At 36.1% G+C, this 19,128-nt stretch overlaps 1 protein-coding gene across 7 annotated transcripts in view; it reads right to left on the reverse strand.

Annotated features, from left to right (window-relative positions):
- Positions 1-19,128, reverse strand: part of Spopl (speckle type BTB/POZ protein like) — a 73,813-nt gene that overhangs the window by 30,573 nt on the left and 24,112 nt on the right. For 5 of the 7 annotated variants that reach the window (NR_197235.1, XR_015682797.1, NM_001431571.1 and 2 more), the window contains exons 2-5: positions 3,380-3,515; positions 3,086-3,207; positions 2,671-2,822; positions 1,105-1,232 (exon numbers count right to left, since the gene is read on the reverse strand). Coding sequence is in view for 5 of the 7 variants with exons in the window: in NM_001431571.1 (NP_001418500.1) it covers positions 1,105-1,232; positions 2,671-2,822; positions 3,086-3,207; positions 3,380-3,457 (480 nt within the window). In the remaining 2 variants the exon portion in view is untranslated. Of the gene's footprint in view, positions 1-1,104; positions 1,233-2,670; positions 2,823-3,085; positions 3,208-3,379; positions 3,516-3,789; positions 3,880-19,128 lie in introns of those variants that run through there. The other 2 variants (XM_087651260.1, XM_087651259.1) reach the window with 1 other exon arrangement.

The following is a 19,128-nucleotide window of genomic DNA, read 5'->3' on the forward strand; positions in this document are numbered from 1 at the left end:
TCAAACTAAGATCAATCCTAAAATTCTGGAAGGGTCTACATTAAAGGCCAAAATTTAAAGAGTATAACTTCTATTTAAAATATTACTTAAATACATGCTTACTACAAAGACTTCAGGTTTAAAACCCTTGAAATAATGAGAAAACGACCCAACAATTGTACTTAAACAAATGAATTATGCTGTTCATTTATGTATGAATTTCTCTGTGGTCATATTTTAAATACAATATATATTTCAGAAAGATAAAACATACAGAGTTTGTAATTTGTAATTTTGAAAGTTTTTATACATTGACTACAGAAGACTAAAGCTAATTGAGTAGATAAGGAAGTTACAACATTCATCTGTTCACATTAACTTGTTGAAGTATATTGATACTTTAAGAAATTCATCTGCTACTTTAAGTATATCAATAAAATTGTACTAGAAACAATAAAAAAACCCTTGAGTTTACTCCAAAAATTGAATTTCATGATTTCATACAAATAAAACTACCCCAAAATAAAAATGGTACAAGAAAACAGAAACCTAAACATAACACAAGTTGTAAGAGTCAACTCCTGGCAGAGGAAACACTCACAATTTTCAAAATATGATGTATTATGAATATAAATTAAGCATACATTCTTATGCCAAATTATATGTGCACAGCATTAAAACCTCAGATTTGCTTTTTAGAAGATTAACACAGATTTGACTATGTTAATCCAATTGCTTGAAGGACCAGAAGGCTTCCCAATGTTTTCCACATGCTTTTTTATTCAAACTACAAACTGTACATAATAAAGTTATATCAGATTATTCTATAATACTGGCTATGTCAGCATTATTCAAAATGAGGAAGCTATTAAACAAACACAATGATATATATTTAGTATGTGGTAATGTAATTAAATAAACAACTAGATATATGGCAAATATATAAAACACCATGTTGATTTGTAAGATTATTTTGCTCAGCTTTTTTTTCTAAAGAAAGAATTTATAAGGGAAACCTTGTAAAATAAACCAATCACTGTCATTTTAAACTTATACCTGCGTTAATATACTTCACACTTTTCCACATCACTAAATAAACCATGGAGTTATGTAAAACATACCTACCTCACAGAATAACGTAAGCTTGTCATCTGGAAGGAGACCATTAGCTTCGTCAAGCAAAAAATCCCTTCTAATGAATTTTTTAAATCCCCAATCCTTCCCCTGTACAAATCGATATGCTCTTTGGCTTTCTGGTGGAAAACAGAGGTTTAAATCAAACAAGTATCACAGATAATTTTTTTCTTAATGGTAAAGAAATACAGATGTGCAGAATATAGCTAGAATATTCATTGTGATGTGTTAGCTACAAGTATAAAAAAGGCATCTGAAGAAATTTGTCAAGGAGAATTAAACGATTCACTGTTGCTCAAAGTTTGGCCACAGTCACTGAACTTAAGACTTCTGAATCTCATAAAAAAAGAAAAAAAGAAAAAAGAAAGAAAAGCCATGAACTCCCATAGAAGGAAAAAGACACAGACATGCACATATACTTATTTTCACACACACACACACACACACACACACACACACACACACACACACACACACACACTGCTGCATGTAAATATAAGTTGAAATCATACTGATATTGGCATAGCAGTCATCATCTAATATCCAAATTTTGTTAAAAAATATCTTATTTGTTGTTTCTCTCCTTAAAACCAAATGATCTAATCCATTAAGAAATCTTTTAAGCACTGTTGGCAAACACACCCTATTGATTTAAGTTTGCTGAATAATAGAAAACCTCAAGGTGGTGAGAGTAAGAGAAAAAGTCTCTTCCCATTCCCAAGATTTTAGATATAATCTCATGAAATAAATGCCCTCACATAAGAGCCAAAAAATGCTTTTTGTATAATTTGTAAAAGATTTTAATAAAATCTAAGATGTTTTGAACATTTTAGGGACTGCTCAATTGCATGTTGTGAAATACACAAGATTCCCAACAGAAGGTATTTATTATATATTATTATCTATACAATCAGCACAGAACTTTAACTGAAATACTTTACTATTTTAAATGACACATAATATGAAAATATAAAAGTTAATAATTGCTATGTATAATGAAGTTACTCAGTTCTTTGATTCATTTCTAATAAAGTATTTATAATTCAGAGTGGCAGTTCACAGGCTACTAAAGAAACCCTATTAAACACATTGTAAATATTCTCTAACATTCTTCTCTTATGCAGCTCTGAAGTAAAGAAAAAGGCTCTGACTATGAGAAAATTTTCTTTTCTTTCATTCACTGTTAATTCACTATAATCAAAAGAAAAAGAAAAATCTAGGGACAAAATATGAGGCCATTCTACTTCCTTGTAATGCTGTCCAGCAAAAAGGTAAGGGAGAGGAGACATTTTCCTGATGACATATACTAGGAACCCTGTTTTAACAGAAACTACTTTTCCAAGTGACAAGTACAATGTCATTTTAGGACACAAAATTATTGTAAGTACTTCTATATGTCAATGAAGCTAAAATATATTAAACAACTTTAGTTTGAATGTGAAATATAAAATTAAACAATGGCCAAAGAAAGACTAAGACTTAAGAAAGGACAATCATCTCAAACTTTTCCAGGTAAAGTATAAAGAGAAGTCTTCATCCAGTTTGCCAATAACTTACCCATTGCTTTTGTTTCTTCCCTTTTAGCATTCAGAAGAGAAAATTTGAATTTAGCTCGAACCTCACTCTTCGGGCAGCTGACCAGAAGCAAATACAAGGACAAGTAGTCTCTACTTTCCTCATCTAGGCCTTTTGGGTTTACCCTCAGGCACCTAAAATTAAACAACATGGCAGTTATAGTAACTTAGTATTTGGCAAGAACAAAAAAAGGCAGACAATATTGAAATTACCTACAAATTAATATCACAACAGCACTTCTGAAATAAACCCATAGATTTTTACATTTCTCCATTTTATTAGGAATAATATAATAATTTATTAATTACTAATTTAATATAAAATTATACTAATAACCATAGGACCAACAATAACAATAAACATAAAGTTAATAAAATAGAGTAAAAAATATGTTTACCATTTCATTTTATCATTTGGGCCAGAAGAAAATGTTGAACTCTTTAACACTTCACCCATTTCTTCTCGACAAAAACTGAAGTTATTAATAGTCCACATGTAGGAAAATTTCACTACTTTAACCTACGAGATGAGAAAAACCACCTTTTATACTCATGTCTTAATCTTGTCACAAATCAAATATTGATTCTAACAACAACGATGAAGCCACACTGCTTTATAATTTTATAGTAATATTTGTCATAGTTAGAAAATGTATTTGACAAGCAGCCAATGTACTTTAAATAGCACGTACCTGTGTGTAGCACCAGCTTTCCGCAACAGGACTAGTAGACATATCTCCAGGCAGAGGAGGGGTAGGTTCCCGAGACATTGCCACCTTATGACAGTCGTAAGATTCATATAGTATGCCACAAACTTGAATAATTTAACTACAAACAAAGAAATTAAATTTATTGATCAATCTTTGAAAAAATCAGGAAGAGAGATTATATTTAAAGTTGGGAGAATTAGTATTAAAATTAGATTTTGAAAGAGATTAGAGCTTTTTCATAAATAAATCCATAAACATCAGTCTCAAATGCAAACCAACTTAATATTTACATAAGACTATTTTTCAAATATATTTTTCAAATACTATTTTTCAAATCAAAAATATCCATATATCCTATATCACAGAAACAATGTCATCAATGTCTGGCTTACCTTCTGCGATCATTTCTTGAAGTGCAAAGAGCCATAAGCAAGTTCCCACTGTAACTCCGTGTCGCCACTTGCCAGATCCTAGTTCTCACCAAAGAACACAGATGTCTACAAAAGCCTATAAATAACTCAGACTACTGCTCTGTCCCAAGACTATTATCTGTGACACAGTGCTTCCTTCGCAGATGTACTAAGTGATTGATTTCCCTTCTAGTTATCTATTCCTGTTCCAAATCATTTTGGATGTATAATTAGTAACCTATCTAGATGTTGTGAACAGCATTTGTTTGAGATGCTCTCTCTTCTCCAAAGTGTACTTTTGAAATCTCTATGAAAATTAGGAGGTTGCAGTTACATGGGAAACCATCAATACACTATAGCAATAGTTTTCATTATTGGACTATGTCCTTCTCTTCAGTTCTCACCTTCCACCCTATTGTCATCCTTGATTCTGTTGAATATACTAGACTTTGTAAGAACAATGAGAACCTACTTTTGATTTAAAAACTGATCAAGGAAACCACATAAATCTGATAGACAAAATTTTTCAATTAAAAATTTTTTCTCTAAAGCTATAAAACAACAGTATAAAATAAAAAAAAGACAGATTAAGAAAGAAATAAAGCTGTAAAAGATAAGCCATCATATAAAACTATGAGTGAAGAAGCACTTTAAAATTTCTCAATACAGATAAAAACAAGAGCCAGGAATCAAGGTGTAGACCTGGAAGCCCAGCCAGAGAGCAGAAGGATCACAGAACAAGCAAATTCCAGCTGACCGACTCAAAACAAAGAAAACAAAAGAATTTGAGGAAGAGAGGTAGAAATAGTTAAGGGTTTGTTTGTTGAGTGAAGGAGAGAAGAAAGTTGGGGGAAAGGGAGAGGACAACAGGAGGAAGGGAAGAGGATTGAGGTGAGAACTGAAGAGAACACAGTCCCAATAATGAAAAATATATTAACGTTCTCCCATGCAACTACAACTGATTCTTTTTTTTTATAGGTCCTCTGTAAATTTTACATCATGCACCCCAATCCTAATTATCTCCCTCTCCCCTCATACCCACCCTCCACCCTTGTAACCTTTCCCCAAACGGGGGTGGGGAGTGGGGGTGGGGTAGGGGAGACCCATTGTGAAAGCTGTAGCTGAGTCACTGTGGAAACACAGTATACCCTTTTGTCAATATTTCTTTGCTTGTAGATGTTCATTGCAGTGAGTCTTAGTCTGGTACAGGCCTCTGACTTCTGTTACACTATCAATACTAGAACCTCACTGGGACTCTTCTTGGCTATCTTGTTGCCCTTTGTCATTTAGAGATCCTGTAATTTTGGATCTGTAGGACTGGCTCCTTCATGCACTGGAGCAGTTCATCAATGGGGTAGATGTTCAATAATGAAGATAGGCCAATTCAAAGCCTTAGAGCTGGTCAGTGCACTAGTTCTCAAGCACCCACAGGACCCGGGCAAGCTCTCCTAACCTGCCCCAGCTGTTTCACCCAATGCCACTGCCAGCAAGCGGGCAGAGCCAGCTCTCTGGCTCATGCTCTTGAAGCTGGCTAATCTATACCTACACATCAAGGTCAGCTCTACTCAGGCGAGGTACAAGGTCTGCTGTCTGGGATGGTAGAGCAAACAAGGGACAGGGACAGTTCTCCCACTCTCATGCTCTCAGGGCCAGCTCTCCCACATTCCAAAAGTGGTGGATAGACAAGGGAAACGTACGATTGAACAAACTGATTTTTGACGATGATTTCAAAAGAACACATTGAAGAAAATAGAACATCTCAAACAAATGTTGCTACATCTACCAGCCAAAGAATGAAACTTGATCATCATTTCTTATCCTGCCAAAGTAAGTATATAAATTCTAAATGGAATCAAAGTCCTTAACCTAAGACCAGAAACCAATATAGCTATAGCAAAATGTAAGGAATTTTGAACAGGACTCAGGTCATTCAAGAAATAAGATCAATAGAGAACAAATGAGACCTCATGAAACTAAAAGGATTTTGTACATCAAAGGAAACTATATGTATGACCCAGGTATACCATTCCCAGGCATATACTCAGTCTGTTCTAACAAGGAGATACCTGCATATCTATGCTCCTTGCTGCTCTAGTCACAACACCTAGAGAACTAAATCAGCTTAACTAATTGGTTACCTAATAAATGGATAATATCTCTGGGCTAAATATAAATATAGAACGTTTTTCAGCTATAAAGGGAACTAAAATTTTCTGGAAAATAAACAACACTGAAGATATTATTCTGAGTGAGGTAACCTAGGCCAGAAAGACAAATGCTACATGTTTTTTCAGACATGGATAATGCTCACGAATTTTCAGAGTGGAGTGTTTAAGTTAGAATATCTACAGAGAGATCAGACAGTTAGAAAAGGATCACTGGTAAAGGGAAGCAAGTCTATAACGGGGTTGGGAGTGGTACAGAATGTATATAGTATAAAAACAAAGGGAAGAAATACTGGGAATTTAAAGACAGTAAACAGGAGAGGGAGGGAATGAAGGACAGAGATGGTAGGAAGGGAAGGCTAACCAAAACTAGTAAGTATGAAGAAACCTATTATACTTTAGGTTAATTAAAGCTATTTAAAGATATAATTAAAATAATAAAATAGAGGCACTTATCATATGTAGAATGTTGTCTCTCCCTAATGACCATGAGTTACTAAATGAAATCCCAGTAGCAGGTATAGAATACCATTCAGTGAGTTCTAGACCAAGAACACCTCAAAGCCCCTTCCCCTCCCTAAACAATATAGGTCATTGTCACCAATATTGGTTCTTTACCAGAACTTTAAGTTTAGACCCCACCATTGAAATAAAGGTACCACAGAGTTTGAAATAGAAATCACACAAATCAAGTAGAAACTAAGCCAGAAAGTCCCTCCTGCTGGGTAGCTTTTATAGTGCCAGATATTGCTACTCAGATAGCTAAGGGAAAAATCATTAAGGGTCTTATCTAGATGTGAACCTTGTAAGCTACAGTACCAACCTGCTAGAGAAGATGTACCCATTGGTCCAATAATAACATTAGTCTTATAGGATTAGCAAACTGCATTATGATTGGATCTGCAGCCTACTCTGCTAAAAGAAGCTATCTCTTGAACATAGTAAATTCACTCATTACTTCCCAATCAAAGGCAGACATGTAATGAAAACACACACACACACACACACACACACACACACACACACACACACACACACACACACCCCAACCTCCATATAAAGAAGTTCTAATTTTTTTTTTTTATAGCACACGAACACATAGCAGAAATTCATGTTTGTAAATGAAATGGTAGCCAGGCATGGTCGCTATAGAAGAGGCTGGCTTCATAATCACCATCAACTTTCCTCTCCCTTCCAAATTCTGGATCACAAAGAAGCTGTACTAGTTCTCGTTCCCACTCATATTATGTTAGTGTCTGTATTTCTCTACATCCAAATCAGGCCAACATCTAGTCCCTTTTGTCTTCCTTGATGACAGCCATTTTAAAAGGTAAATATTTGACAAATGATTGAACACAAATTTGCCTGGCTCCAAACACATGCTCCTCCCATAGAATATCGCTGCCATTAAAAATTATGGAGATGAAGCAGGCTGACTATTTTAACTCTTAATTTTACAGATGACAACTAAAAGACACAGGGTAAATGAAATACCAATTTTATAATGTTAGGTAAGTACTGGAATAAGGGACAAAAAATGAGATCCCGGAACATCAACTTCACTATTTCCAATATTCTTTACCCATCTCTTTTTTAAAAGAAAAATTAATGTGTTCTATTAACTAATGCCATTCAGACCTCCCTATCTCTGTCCTTTCAAATAAGATTGCATAAAAAAGAGAACACAACTAAAATAATATCAGTAAACAAGTGATTTCTTCCTTATTCTATGGACATATGATGGGGGTCATAGAATTAGAAATCCATGCAAAGTAGTTTAACACCACACTATAACTACACAATACACCATCAAATACCATGTATTTACTTGCATGGCCAAACAGCTAATGTAGTTGCTGCAGCTTAATATCCTACATACTGCTAGCCTAAGCAACATCAAAGTTTAAAAACTGAAAGAACAATATCTTCTGAATATGGACTGCTTTCAAAAAGTAGTAAAACTCAAGTTAAACCTACATTAAGTGAATGAGTGTCTGGATTCAGTTTAGAAATTTCAAGTGTAATATTTCCTCCTTATTAATGAAAAATGAATCTTACTGATATGAACATTTGTGCGATTTTTCTCTTTTACAGAAGCATCAGCATTAATGTTTGATACAGATGAATATTAATTAACATACCTATGTTTACTACAAAATTTTCCCAATATTTAGGAGAAAATAAAGGTCATGTCAAATAACCATACACCTATTGTTCAATTTCTTCTCCCTACCAAAAGTAAATATTGGCTTGAGATTACTGATACATTAAATGAATATGAAGAGATTTATCAATAAATTTCTAAATTTTACAGGCAGGAGTTCACAGATGTAATAAATACATACATAGATATAACAAAAATAGTGTAGTGACTCTCAGTTCAGTTATAAGTAATATGACATTTTAGCAAATGTCCCAGGGTCACCTTCATCAGTAACCATGATGTTATCAGCCCAGGTTCTGAGAACAGGGTGCCAGAATGCTAGTACCAAAGAAAGCTTGTGAACTTTATTCTAAAACAACTAGAGTTCTGTCTTTAACTAGCTTGATAACTCTGAAAGCTTGGCTCAAGGGTTTGCCTTTCTTTCACCTGTGTCCACACTTTGGGGATACAGAAGAAGCATTCTGGTCTTTAATATTCATTAAAACATTTAGAGCAAAGTCTATTTGCTGCAGTCACCTAAAACAAATGGGAATGAATATAAGCAGTGGATCACACAGGACAGTGTAGGAAGAAGTCTTAAAAAAAAAAAAAAGATAATATTGTAATTTGACTATAAAATACCTCCCATAGCTTCATGTGCTTGAATGCTTGTTTCCTCTATGTGCAGATTATGGAAACTTTAGAAAGGCGCACTTCGCTGAACAAAATACATCACAGGGAAGGGCTCTGAAGTCTTCCCCACCCTTCCCCTCCTCTTTTTGTATGAAGACAAAACGCGATCATTCTGCTTCCATGGCAGCCAAGTGCCTGCTGCTATGCCTTCCTTGTTATGATAGACTGTATCCCCACTGGAACTAAGACAAAATAAGGCCTTTCTTAGCTAACTTGCTGTATGTCAGGGTACTTTATCACAGGAATGGAAAAGTAACTAACACAGATAATTAGAAGACTAATAAGGCTTTGAAAAAACCTCCCACATTATACTGGAAATCATGAAAGCCATGTACATGTCAAGGACCTAAACATGTAAGTAGGAAGGATAATATCAGACACCAAGCTTTCAGTGATGGCTAGAGGTACTGAAACAGTGAAAACTGAGAACCTGCATGCAAAAGACACTATCATTTGCACAGAACGCCTACAGAACGGGAAAAGATTTTTACCAACTACATATCCAACAGAGGACTAATATCCAAAATATATAAAGATTAAATATTAAGAAATCAAACACTAAATATCAATAAATCAAATAATCTACTTAAAAATGGGGTACAGACTGGATCGTCTGCACATGTCTCATGGCTGTTAGCTTAGTGCTTTTCTGAGGCTCCTGACAGTGGACGCAGGTGTATCTTTGACTCTTTTACATGCTCGTTTTACTATTTCCCTTCTATTGAGTTGTCTTGTTTAGCCTCCAAGGACTTTAGCTTTGTCTTATTGTATCTTATTTGATTGTTAACATTTGGAGGCCTGCTCTTTTTTGAAGAGGAAACAGAGGCAAAGTAGATATGGGGCAGAGGGGAGGTAGGAGGGAAGCTAGGAGATATGGAAGGAGGGGAAACTGTGGTTGGGATTTGTTATGAAAGAAGAATCTATTTTAAATTACAAAGAGAGAGAGAGAGAGAGAGAGAGAGAGAGAGAGAGAGAGAGAAATTAAAACTGGGTACAAATCTAAACTGGTTTCTCAAAAGAGGAAACTCAGATAGATGAGAAAGTTAAAAGAAATGTTCAACATAGTTAGCCATCATAGAAATGAAAATTAAAACTACTTTGAGATTTCATTGCACAAGTGTCAGAATGACTTAGATGTCATCCATTATGGATGGACTCACCTGCTGGCACTACTGAATCCTAGGCTTCTTTTCCCAGGGTCTCGAGGCATGTCAGGCCCACCTGGTCTTCCAGATCTCCTGACAGACTCAGGTAACATCAGGGCATCAGTTACACCTTTTTCTACCTCAGACCTAGTCTGACTGTGGGTTCCAGCACCAACCTTCTTAACTGGGTCCCCAAACCTGTACACTCACTATGGAAATCAGCATGATGGTTCCTAAAGAAGATGGGAATCGATCTACTTCAAGACCCAGCTATACTACACTTTTGGGCATATACCCAAAGGATGCTTCATCATAATATAAATATACCTACTCAAGTATGGTCATTGTTGCTTTATTCATAATTGCCAAAAATTAGAAACAATCTAGATGTCCTTTCACAGAAAGATGGATAAATGTGATATACTTATGCAACAGAGTATTATTTGGCCATTAAAACAATTACATCATGAAGTTGCAGACAAACGGATGAAAGCAGGGGAAAAAAAAAATCATCGTGAGTGAGGTATCCAGGCCTAGAAAGATATATATGGTATGCACATATTAACCATTAAATCAGTAATAACTAAACTACAATCCACAGTACCACAGAGGGTAAATACAAAAGAGGGTACATATAGATCTCATGAAGGAATAGGAAATCAAATAGATAATTATGGATGGGTGAGGAAGTAGTTGGACTGAGATGAGCAGGTGGGGATGAGGAAGGAGGAGTTGAGGGAGGTAATAAGGGGAGAGACAGCTAAAATTAAAGCCCAATTGAGGGGTAGTATGAAAACCATATTTGGTAGGAAAGTCCTAAAATATATACACATATAAAGGCACTCTAAGTCAAATCAAATAATGAGGACACAGGGTCCTAACAGTCAATCTCATCATCAAACAAATCTTCTGGTACTGGAACTGATTTACATCTAATTAAGCAGTTGGCCAAACAGAAATTCCCAAACAACCAGAGCAGTTGCCAAGACTATAAAGATTTCTCTCCACAAACTGACACCAAGGCCCCACTGCTGAAGACAACATCTGCAGAACTCACTGAACATGGAGAGGTGAGCTGGTGCCTATGTCAAGCCTTTACTACATCCTGGCTTCTTTGGTACAGAAAGGTACTCTGCACACTGCCAAAAGAGTACAAACCTACAATGCTATACTATTTACATCTATACATGCTATACATCTGCAATGCTATAGTGTTTATAAGATATGCTAGAGCAATAGTGGCACAAACCTTGTGGTGTGAGCCAACCAATACATGATTAAGGGCCACTCTGAGTGCAACTCAAACTTGATACCTCCTGGATGCTCAATAACCAGAGACCAGATAGACTGGAGACCTAGCGTAAAACGAAATACTACTGGTCATTTAAAGAATGCTCTGGAGACATGGCTCAGAGGTTAAGAGCACTGGTTGCTCTTCCAGAAGACCCTGATTTCATTCCCAACACCCACATAACAGCTCACAACTATCTTTAACTCCAGTTTCAGGGGTTCTGACACCCTCACAGAGACATATATGCAGGCAAAACACCACTGCACATAAAATAAACATTGAAAACCAATTTTTTAAAACTAGTGATAAGGTGACTTCTAATCATTGTCTGTTATACTTATAGATCAGTACTTTGTTTAGGGAAACTTCCTCCTGCAGCAGATGGGAACAACCAGAGAGAGCTACAGCCAGACATTACACAGAGAAAGAGACCTTTGAACACTCATCCCTAAATAGATGTCTCCATCAAATCCCTCCCCTCAGAAGTCATGGAATCTGGTAGTAAAGGAAGCAGCCAGAAGGGATGACAGATAATAATCAAACAAGGCCCTTTAAATCAACATGAGCAAAGCTGATATGAACTCACAGAAACTGAAACATGATGCAAAGGACCAAGACAGGTCTGCACCAGATCTGTTCCATACACATACATGGTTTAGAGTTTTCATGGATTTCTTGAGTATACAAACAAGTAGGTCTCTGACTCTTATGCTTTCTTCTTTCTGTTGGTTGGTCTTGCCAACTTCAATGTAAGATTTTTGTTTTATCTTTGTTATTGTGTTTGCTGGTTCTACATAAAGGCCTGTAGGGCATTTTCTTAATTAGTGGCTGGTGAGGGAAGGCTGAGGCCATCACAGATGGTACTTCCTTGGATTGGTGGTCCTGGGTTCTATAAGAAAACAAGACAAAACAACAGGATAACCAAGAGCAGTCCTGAGGAGGATACAGTATTGATGGTGTAGCAGAAGACAGAGACCTCAAACCACACCAATCACTAACTGCAATGAACATTTCCAAGTAAGTGTGGACAATATACTGTGGGACACACTAAGACACACCATAGCTTCCACAGCAACATGTTTTCTATGCTTTGCTTTGTTTTTTGTTTGTTTGTTTGTTTGTTTGTTTTTCATTTTTCTTAATTTTTGTTTTGTATTTTCTTTTGGTGGAGAGGTTGCAAGGACAGGGCATGGATATGAAGCAATTGACAGATGCATGGGATTGGGGTGCATGATATGAAACTCACAAAGAGTCAGTAAAAAAGTTAGAAAGGAAGGAAGGAGGGAAGGAGGCCAAGCAACCCACTGGAAGTAAACCAGTAGGCAGCATCCCTCTATGGCCTCTGCATCAGCTTCTGCCTTTGGGTTTCTGCCCTGATTTGAGTTCCTGTCCTGACTTCCTTCAATAATAAACAGTAATATGGAAGTTTGGTCATGGTGTTTCATCACAGTAATAGAAACCCAAACTAAGGTAGTTATATTTTATTATCTCTTAAAATCCTGTTCTTTTCTAATGAGACAGAATAGGAATGGACCCAGATGAGAGGGGAGATAGGATGTAACTGGGAAGAACGGAAGGAGAATAAACTGTAACTAAGATATATTGTGTGAAAAAAGACTATTTTCAATAAAATAAAATATTAGAAAAAATTAAAAGACAAAGTATCTACAAAGTAACAGCCAAACTACAGACACTAGACTTTTTACATTATTTTTGAGAACTTAATACATAAGCACTGCATTTGTACTGATCTTGCCCCTCCAGCACTATGTTCACAGAAGTCTAAAAATCACACAGGAGTGTGCGTGCACAAACTCATGCACATGAGATCCCAATAAAATAAAATCAAGAACTGGGTGACTTTTCAAAAACCATTATAAGTGACCAGTGACATATTACCTTAAAAGGGGATCATTTAATCAAGTAGCTGTAACATGTAATTTGCACATACATAAAATCCTTTAATTATATCATGCTAAAAGTGACAAAAATCAAAACAAGAACAAAACATTCTCCATTAATAGATAAAGACACCATTATTCAACCTTCTATGACATATAGACACCAAGAATATTCATAACAAGATAATTTTTAAGTATAATATAAAAGAACCAGACCTAGCAGTTGTTTCATCCATTAACAGCTTAAGTCCATAAAACAACTCAGCAGATTTTAAGATTAAAATCATTTAACCTATCCACTCTGAGTTTTAATAAAAACTCAAAACTGTAAATTCATGGAGACAAAGAAAAATAAACAAACAACAAAAACCAGAGTAACATACCCTAGCTTACAGGTACTGACAGTAGTGCACAGTTAAGAAAAGCAGCTAAACATCTGCATTGAAAAGGGGATTTAAGGCCCAGCAGACTCAGGAGCCAAAGCACAGCCAGGGATAGGATCCTTCCTGTTTCCACTGTACAACAGCCCTCCTTACCCCAATCCCACTCAGAGAAAACTTGTTCCCCAGGAGTGGCCACATCCAAGCTCAGAGGTGGGAAGACCTTAACAATACCTGTCACAGGTGGGAACTGCCCAGGAACAGTGGACCCAGGAACCACAGCACAGTCCAGGACACAATCTTTCCAGTTTCCACCTGTGCCCCAGAGCTGTCCCTGTCGAGAGAAAACCTGTCCCCCAGGAGTGTGAACATACCCAGGCTCACAGGCTCACAGGAGGGACAAGGTCCAATCAGAGAGGGCAAGGGCAGCTAACACCAGAGATAGCCATATGTCAAGAGGGAAGCATAAAGAACATAAGCCACAGAACCCAATGCTACTTGGCAACATCAGAACCCAGTTCTCCCACTACAGCAAGCCCTGGATATCCCAACACACAAGAAAAGCAAGATTCTAATCTAAAATAACATGTCATGATGATGATAGAGGACTTTAAGAAAGACTTAAGTAACTCCCTTAAAGAAATACAGGACAACACAGGTAAACAAGTAGAAGCCCTTAAAGAGGAAACACATAAATCCCTTATGGAAATACAGGAAAACAATATCAAACAGGTGAAGGAATGGAACAAAACCATACAGGATGGAAATAGAAACAATAAAGAAATCACAAAGGGAGAATACCCTGGAGATAGAAAACCTAGGAAAGAGATCAAGAGTCATAAATGCAAGCATCAACAATAGAATACAAGAGGTAGGAGAATCTCAGGTAGAAAATACCATAGAAAACATTGACACAACAGTCAAAAGAAAATGCAAAATGCAAAAAGCTCCTAACCTAAAACATCCAGAAATACCAGGACACAATGAAAAGGCCAAACATAAGGATAATAGGTATAGAAGAAAGCAAAGATTCCCAACTCAAAGGGCCAGTAAACATCTTCAACAAAATTATAGAAGTTCTCTAATCTAAAGAAAAAGAGGACTATAAACTTACGAGAAGCCTACAGAATGCTATATAAATTGGACCAGAAAAGAAAAGAAATTCCTCCCGTCACATAATAGTCAAAACAACAAATGCGCAGAACAAAGAAAAATGAAAAGCAGTAAGGGAAAATGGTCAAGTAATCTATAAAGGCAGACCCATCAGACAGACTTACACCAGACTTCTCAACAGAAACACTCAAAGTCAGAAGACCTTGGTCAAAAGAGAACAAAAACACCAGTCCAGGCTAGTATACCCAGCAAAACTCTCAATTACCACAGTCGGAAAAAACAAGATATTCCAGGACACAACCAACTTCAAACAATATCTTTCCAGTAAACCAGCCATACAGAAGATAAAAAAAGGAAAGCACCAACATAAGGAGGGAAACTACAGCCAAGAAAAACCAAGAGACATTCTTCTTTCAACAAACCCAGAAGAAAATAGTGACACAAACATAACTGCACCTATAACAACAAAAATAACAGGAAGTAACAATCATTGGACCTTAATATCTCTTAACGTCAATGGACTCAATTCTCTAATAAAAAGATACAGCCTAAAAGACTGGATACTAAAACAAGACCTAGCATTTGCTGCATACCCAAAACACACCTAAGTGATAAAGACCTATACTACCTCAGCATAAATGGCTGGAAAATGAATTTCCAAACAAATGGTTCCAAGAACCAAGCTAAAGTAGCCATTCTAATAATGAATGAAATACACTTTCAAACAAAAGTTATCAAAAAAGATGAGGAAGGACACTTCATATTCATCAAAGGAAAAAATCCACCAAGATAAACTCTCAATTCTGAACATCTATGAACCAAATGCAAAGACACTAATATTTTTAAAAGAAACAAAGCCCAGACCAAACACTGAACCTCATACAAATAATAGTAGGATACTTTAAACACTCCACTATCACCAATGGACAGATCATGGAAACAGAAACTAAACAGAGACACAGTGAAACTAAGAGAATTTATAAACCATTTGGATTTAATAATTATCTATAGAACATTTCATCCTAAAACAAAAGAATATATCTTCTTCTCAGCACCTCATGGTACTATCTCCAAAACTGACCATATAATAGGACACAAAACAGGCCTCAACTGATACAAGAAGATTGAAATAACCCCATGCATCCTATCAGATCACCATGCACTAAGGCTAGTCTTCAATAATAACAAATTAATAGAAATCCCACATACTCATGGAAACTGAACAACCCTCTACTCAATGATAACTTGGTCAGGGAAGAAATAAAAAAAGAAATTAAGAGACTTTTTATAATTTAATGAAAATGAAGGCACAACATACCCAAACTTACAGGATAGAATGAAAGCAGTGCTAAGAGAAAACTCATACCCTGAGTGCCTCCAAAAAGAAACTACAGAGAGCATATACTAGCAGCTTAACAACACATCTGAAAGCTCTAGAACAAAAAGAAGCAAATACACTCAAGAGGAATAGAAGGCAGGAAATAATCAAACTCAGGACTAAAACCAAGAAGAAACAAAGAGAACTCTACAAAGAATCAACAAAAACAGGAGCTGGTTCTTTGAGAAAATCGACAAGATAGATAAACCGATAAGATATAGATAAGCTAATTAACCAGTTGGCACAGAGACAGTATACAAATTAACAAAATCAGAAATGAAAAGGGATGGGGCTGGAGAGATGGCTCAGTGGTTAAGAGCACTGACTGCTCTTCCAAAGGTCCTGAGTTCAAATCCCAGCAACCACATAGTGGCTCACAGCTATCCATAATGAGATCTGATGTGCCTAAAGACAGTTACACTGTACTTACATATAATAAATAAATAAATCTTAAAAAATAACAGAAATGAAAAGGGAGATATAACTGAAACTGGAGAAATTTAAAAAAATCATCAGATCCTACTACAAAAGTCTATTACTCAACAAAGCTGGAAAATCTAGATGAAATGGATGATTTTCTACACAAATACCTGGTACCAAAGTTAAATCAGGATTGGCTAAAACCTCTACACAGTCCCCTAACTCCTAAAAAAATAGAAGCCATTATTAAAAGTCTCCTAACAAAAAAAGCCTAGGACCAGATGGTTTTAGTGCAGAATTCTGTCACAAGTTCAACGAAGATAAAAATATTCTTCAAACTACTTCACAAAATAGAAACAGAATGAGCACTACCTATGAAGACACAGTTAAAACTGATATCTAAACCACACAAAGACAGACCAAAGAAAAAGAACTTCAAACCAATTTCCTTTCTGAATACCAATGCAAAAAATAAGAAAATTATCACAAACAGAATCTAAGAACACATTAAAACAATCATCCATCATGATCAGGTAGGCTTCATCCCAAGGATGCAGGTATGGTACAATATATAGAAACCCATTAACAACCCCTATATAAAAAACCAATTCAAAAAAACAAAAACAAAAAAACAAACAAAAAAAAAAAACAAAACAAAAAACAAAACCTCACATAATCATCCCACCAGATCTGAAAAAGCCTTTGACAAAATACAACAACCCTTCATGTTAAAAAGTCTTGGAAAGATCAGGAATTCAAGGCACATACCTAAATATAATAAAAGCAATATACGGCTAATCAATAGCCAACATCAAACTAAATGGAGAGAACCTTGAAAATCTCACTAAAATCAGGGACCAGACACGGATTCTTCCTACTCTCTCCTTATCTATTCCATATAGTGGTTGAAGTTCTAGCCAGACCAATTAGACAACAAAAGGAGGTAAAAGAGATTAAAATTGGAAAGGAAGAAGTCAAGATATCGCTATTTGCAGATGATATGACAGTATAATTAAGTGACCCCAAAAAATCCATCAGAGATTTCCTACAGCTGATAAACAAAATCAACAAACCAATCAGTAGCCTTCCTCTACTCAAAGGATAAACAGTCTGAGAAAGAAATTAGGAAATCCACACCCTTCACAATAATCACTAACAATATAATATACATTGGTGTGACTCTAACCAAAAAAGTGAAAGATCTGTATGACAAAAATTTTCAAGTCTCTGAAGAAAGAAATCGAAGATCTCAGAAGCTGGAAAGACCTCTCATGCTCATGGATTGGCAGGATTAATATAGTAAAATGGGCATTTGCCAAAAGCAATTTAGATTCATTGCAATCCCCATCAAAATTCCAACTCAATCCTTCACAGAGATAGAAAGAGTAATTCTCAAATTCATCTGGAATAACAAAAAGCCCCAAAGAGTGAAAACTGTTCTCAGCAATAAAAGAACTTCTGGAAGAATCACCATCCCTGACCTCAAGCTGTATTAACAGAGCAATCTTGATTAAAAAAAAAAAAAAACTGCATAGTATTGGTACAGAGACAGGAAGTTAGATCAATGGAATAGAACTGAAGATCCAGAAATGAAGCCACACACCTATGGTCACTTGATCTTTGACAAAGGTGCTAAAAACCATCCAATATAAAACAGACAGCATTTTCAACAAATGGTGCTGGTTCAACTGTAGGTCACCATGTAGAAAAATGTAAATTGACCCATTCTTATCTCCTTGTACAAAGTTCAAGTTCAAGTGGATCAAAGACCTCCACATAAAACCAGTTACACTGAAACTAACAGAAGAGAAAGTGGGGAAGCGTCATTGAACACATGGGCACAGTGGACAATTTCCTGAACAGAACACCAATAACTTGTGCTCCAAGATCAAGAATTGACAAATGGGACCTCATAAAATTGCAAAGCTTCTGTAAGGCAATAGGACAAAACAGCAACAACAGATTGATAGAGGGCTTATATACAAAGAACTTTAGAAGTTAGACTTCAGAGAACCAATTAACCCTATTTAAAAATGGGGCACAGAGCTAAACAAAGAATTCTCAACAGGAATCTCAAATGGCAGAGAAGTACCTAAAGAAATGTTCAACATCCTTAGTTATCGGGGAAATGCAAAATCCCTGAGATTCCAACCTTATACTAGTCAGAATGGCTAAGATAAAAAGCTCAGGTGACAGAAGATGCTGTCGAGGATGTGGAGAAAGAGGAACACTCCTCCATTACTGGTAGGATTTCAAGTAGGTCCAACCACTCTGGAAGTCAGTCTGGCCATTCCTCAGAAAATTGGACATAGTACTACCTGAAGACCCAGCTTTACCACTCTTGGACATATACCCATAAGATGCTCCAACATAAAACAAGGACACGTGCTCCACTATGTTCACAGCAGTCTTATTTGTATAAGCTGGAAAGAACCCAGATGTCCTTCAACGGAGGAATGGATACAGAATATGTGGTACATTTGCATAATGGACTACTACTCAGCTAATGGACTACTACTCAGATATTAAAACCAATGACTTCATGAAATTCACAGGAAAACGATGGAACTAGAAAATACCATACTGAGTGAGGTGACCCAGTCACAAAAGAGTATACACATAGTATTATTCACTGATAAGTGGATATTAGGAAAAAAGCTCAGAATACTCAAGATACAACTCACAGACCATA

This window comes from Rattus norvegicus, chromosome 3 (assembly GCF_021556685.1).
Source record: "Rattus norvegicus strain SHRSP/BbbUtx chromosome 3, alternate assembly SHRSP_T2T, whole genome shotgun sequence".
In the NCBI taxonomy this organism is placed as follows: domain Eukaryota; kingdom Metazoa; phylum Chordata; class Mammalia; order Rodentia; family Muridae; genus Rattus; species Rattus norvegicus.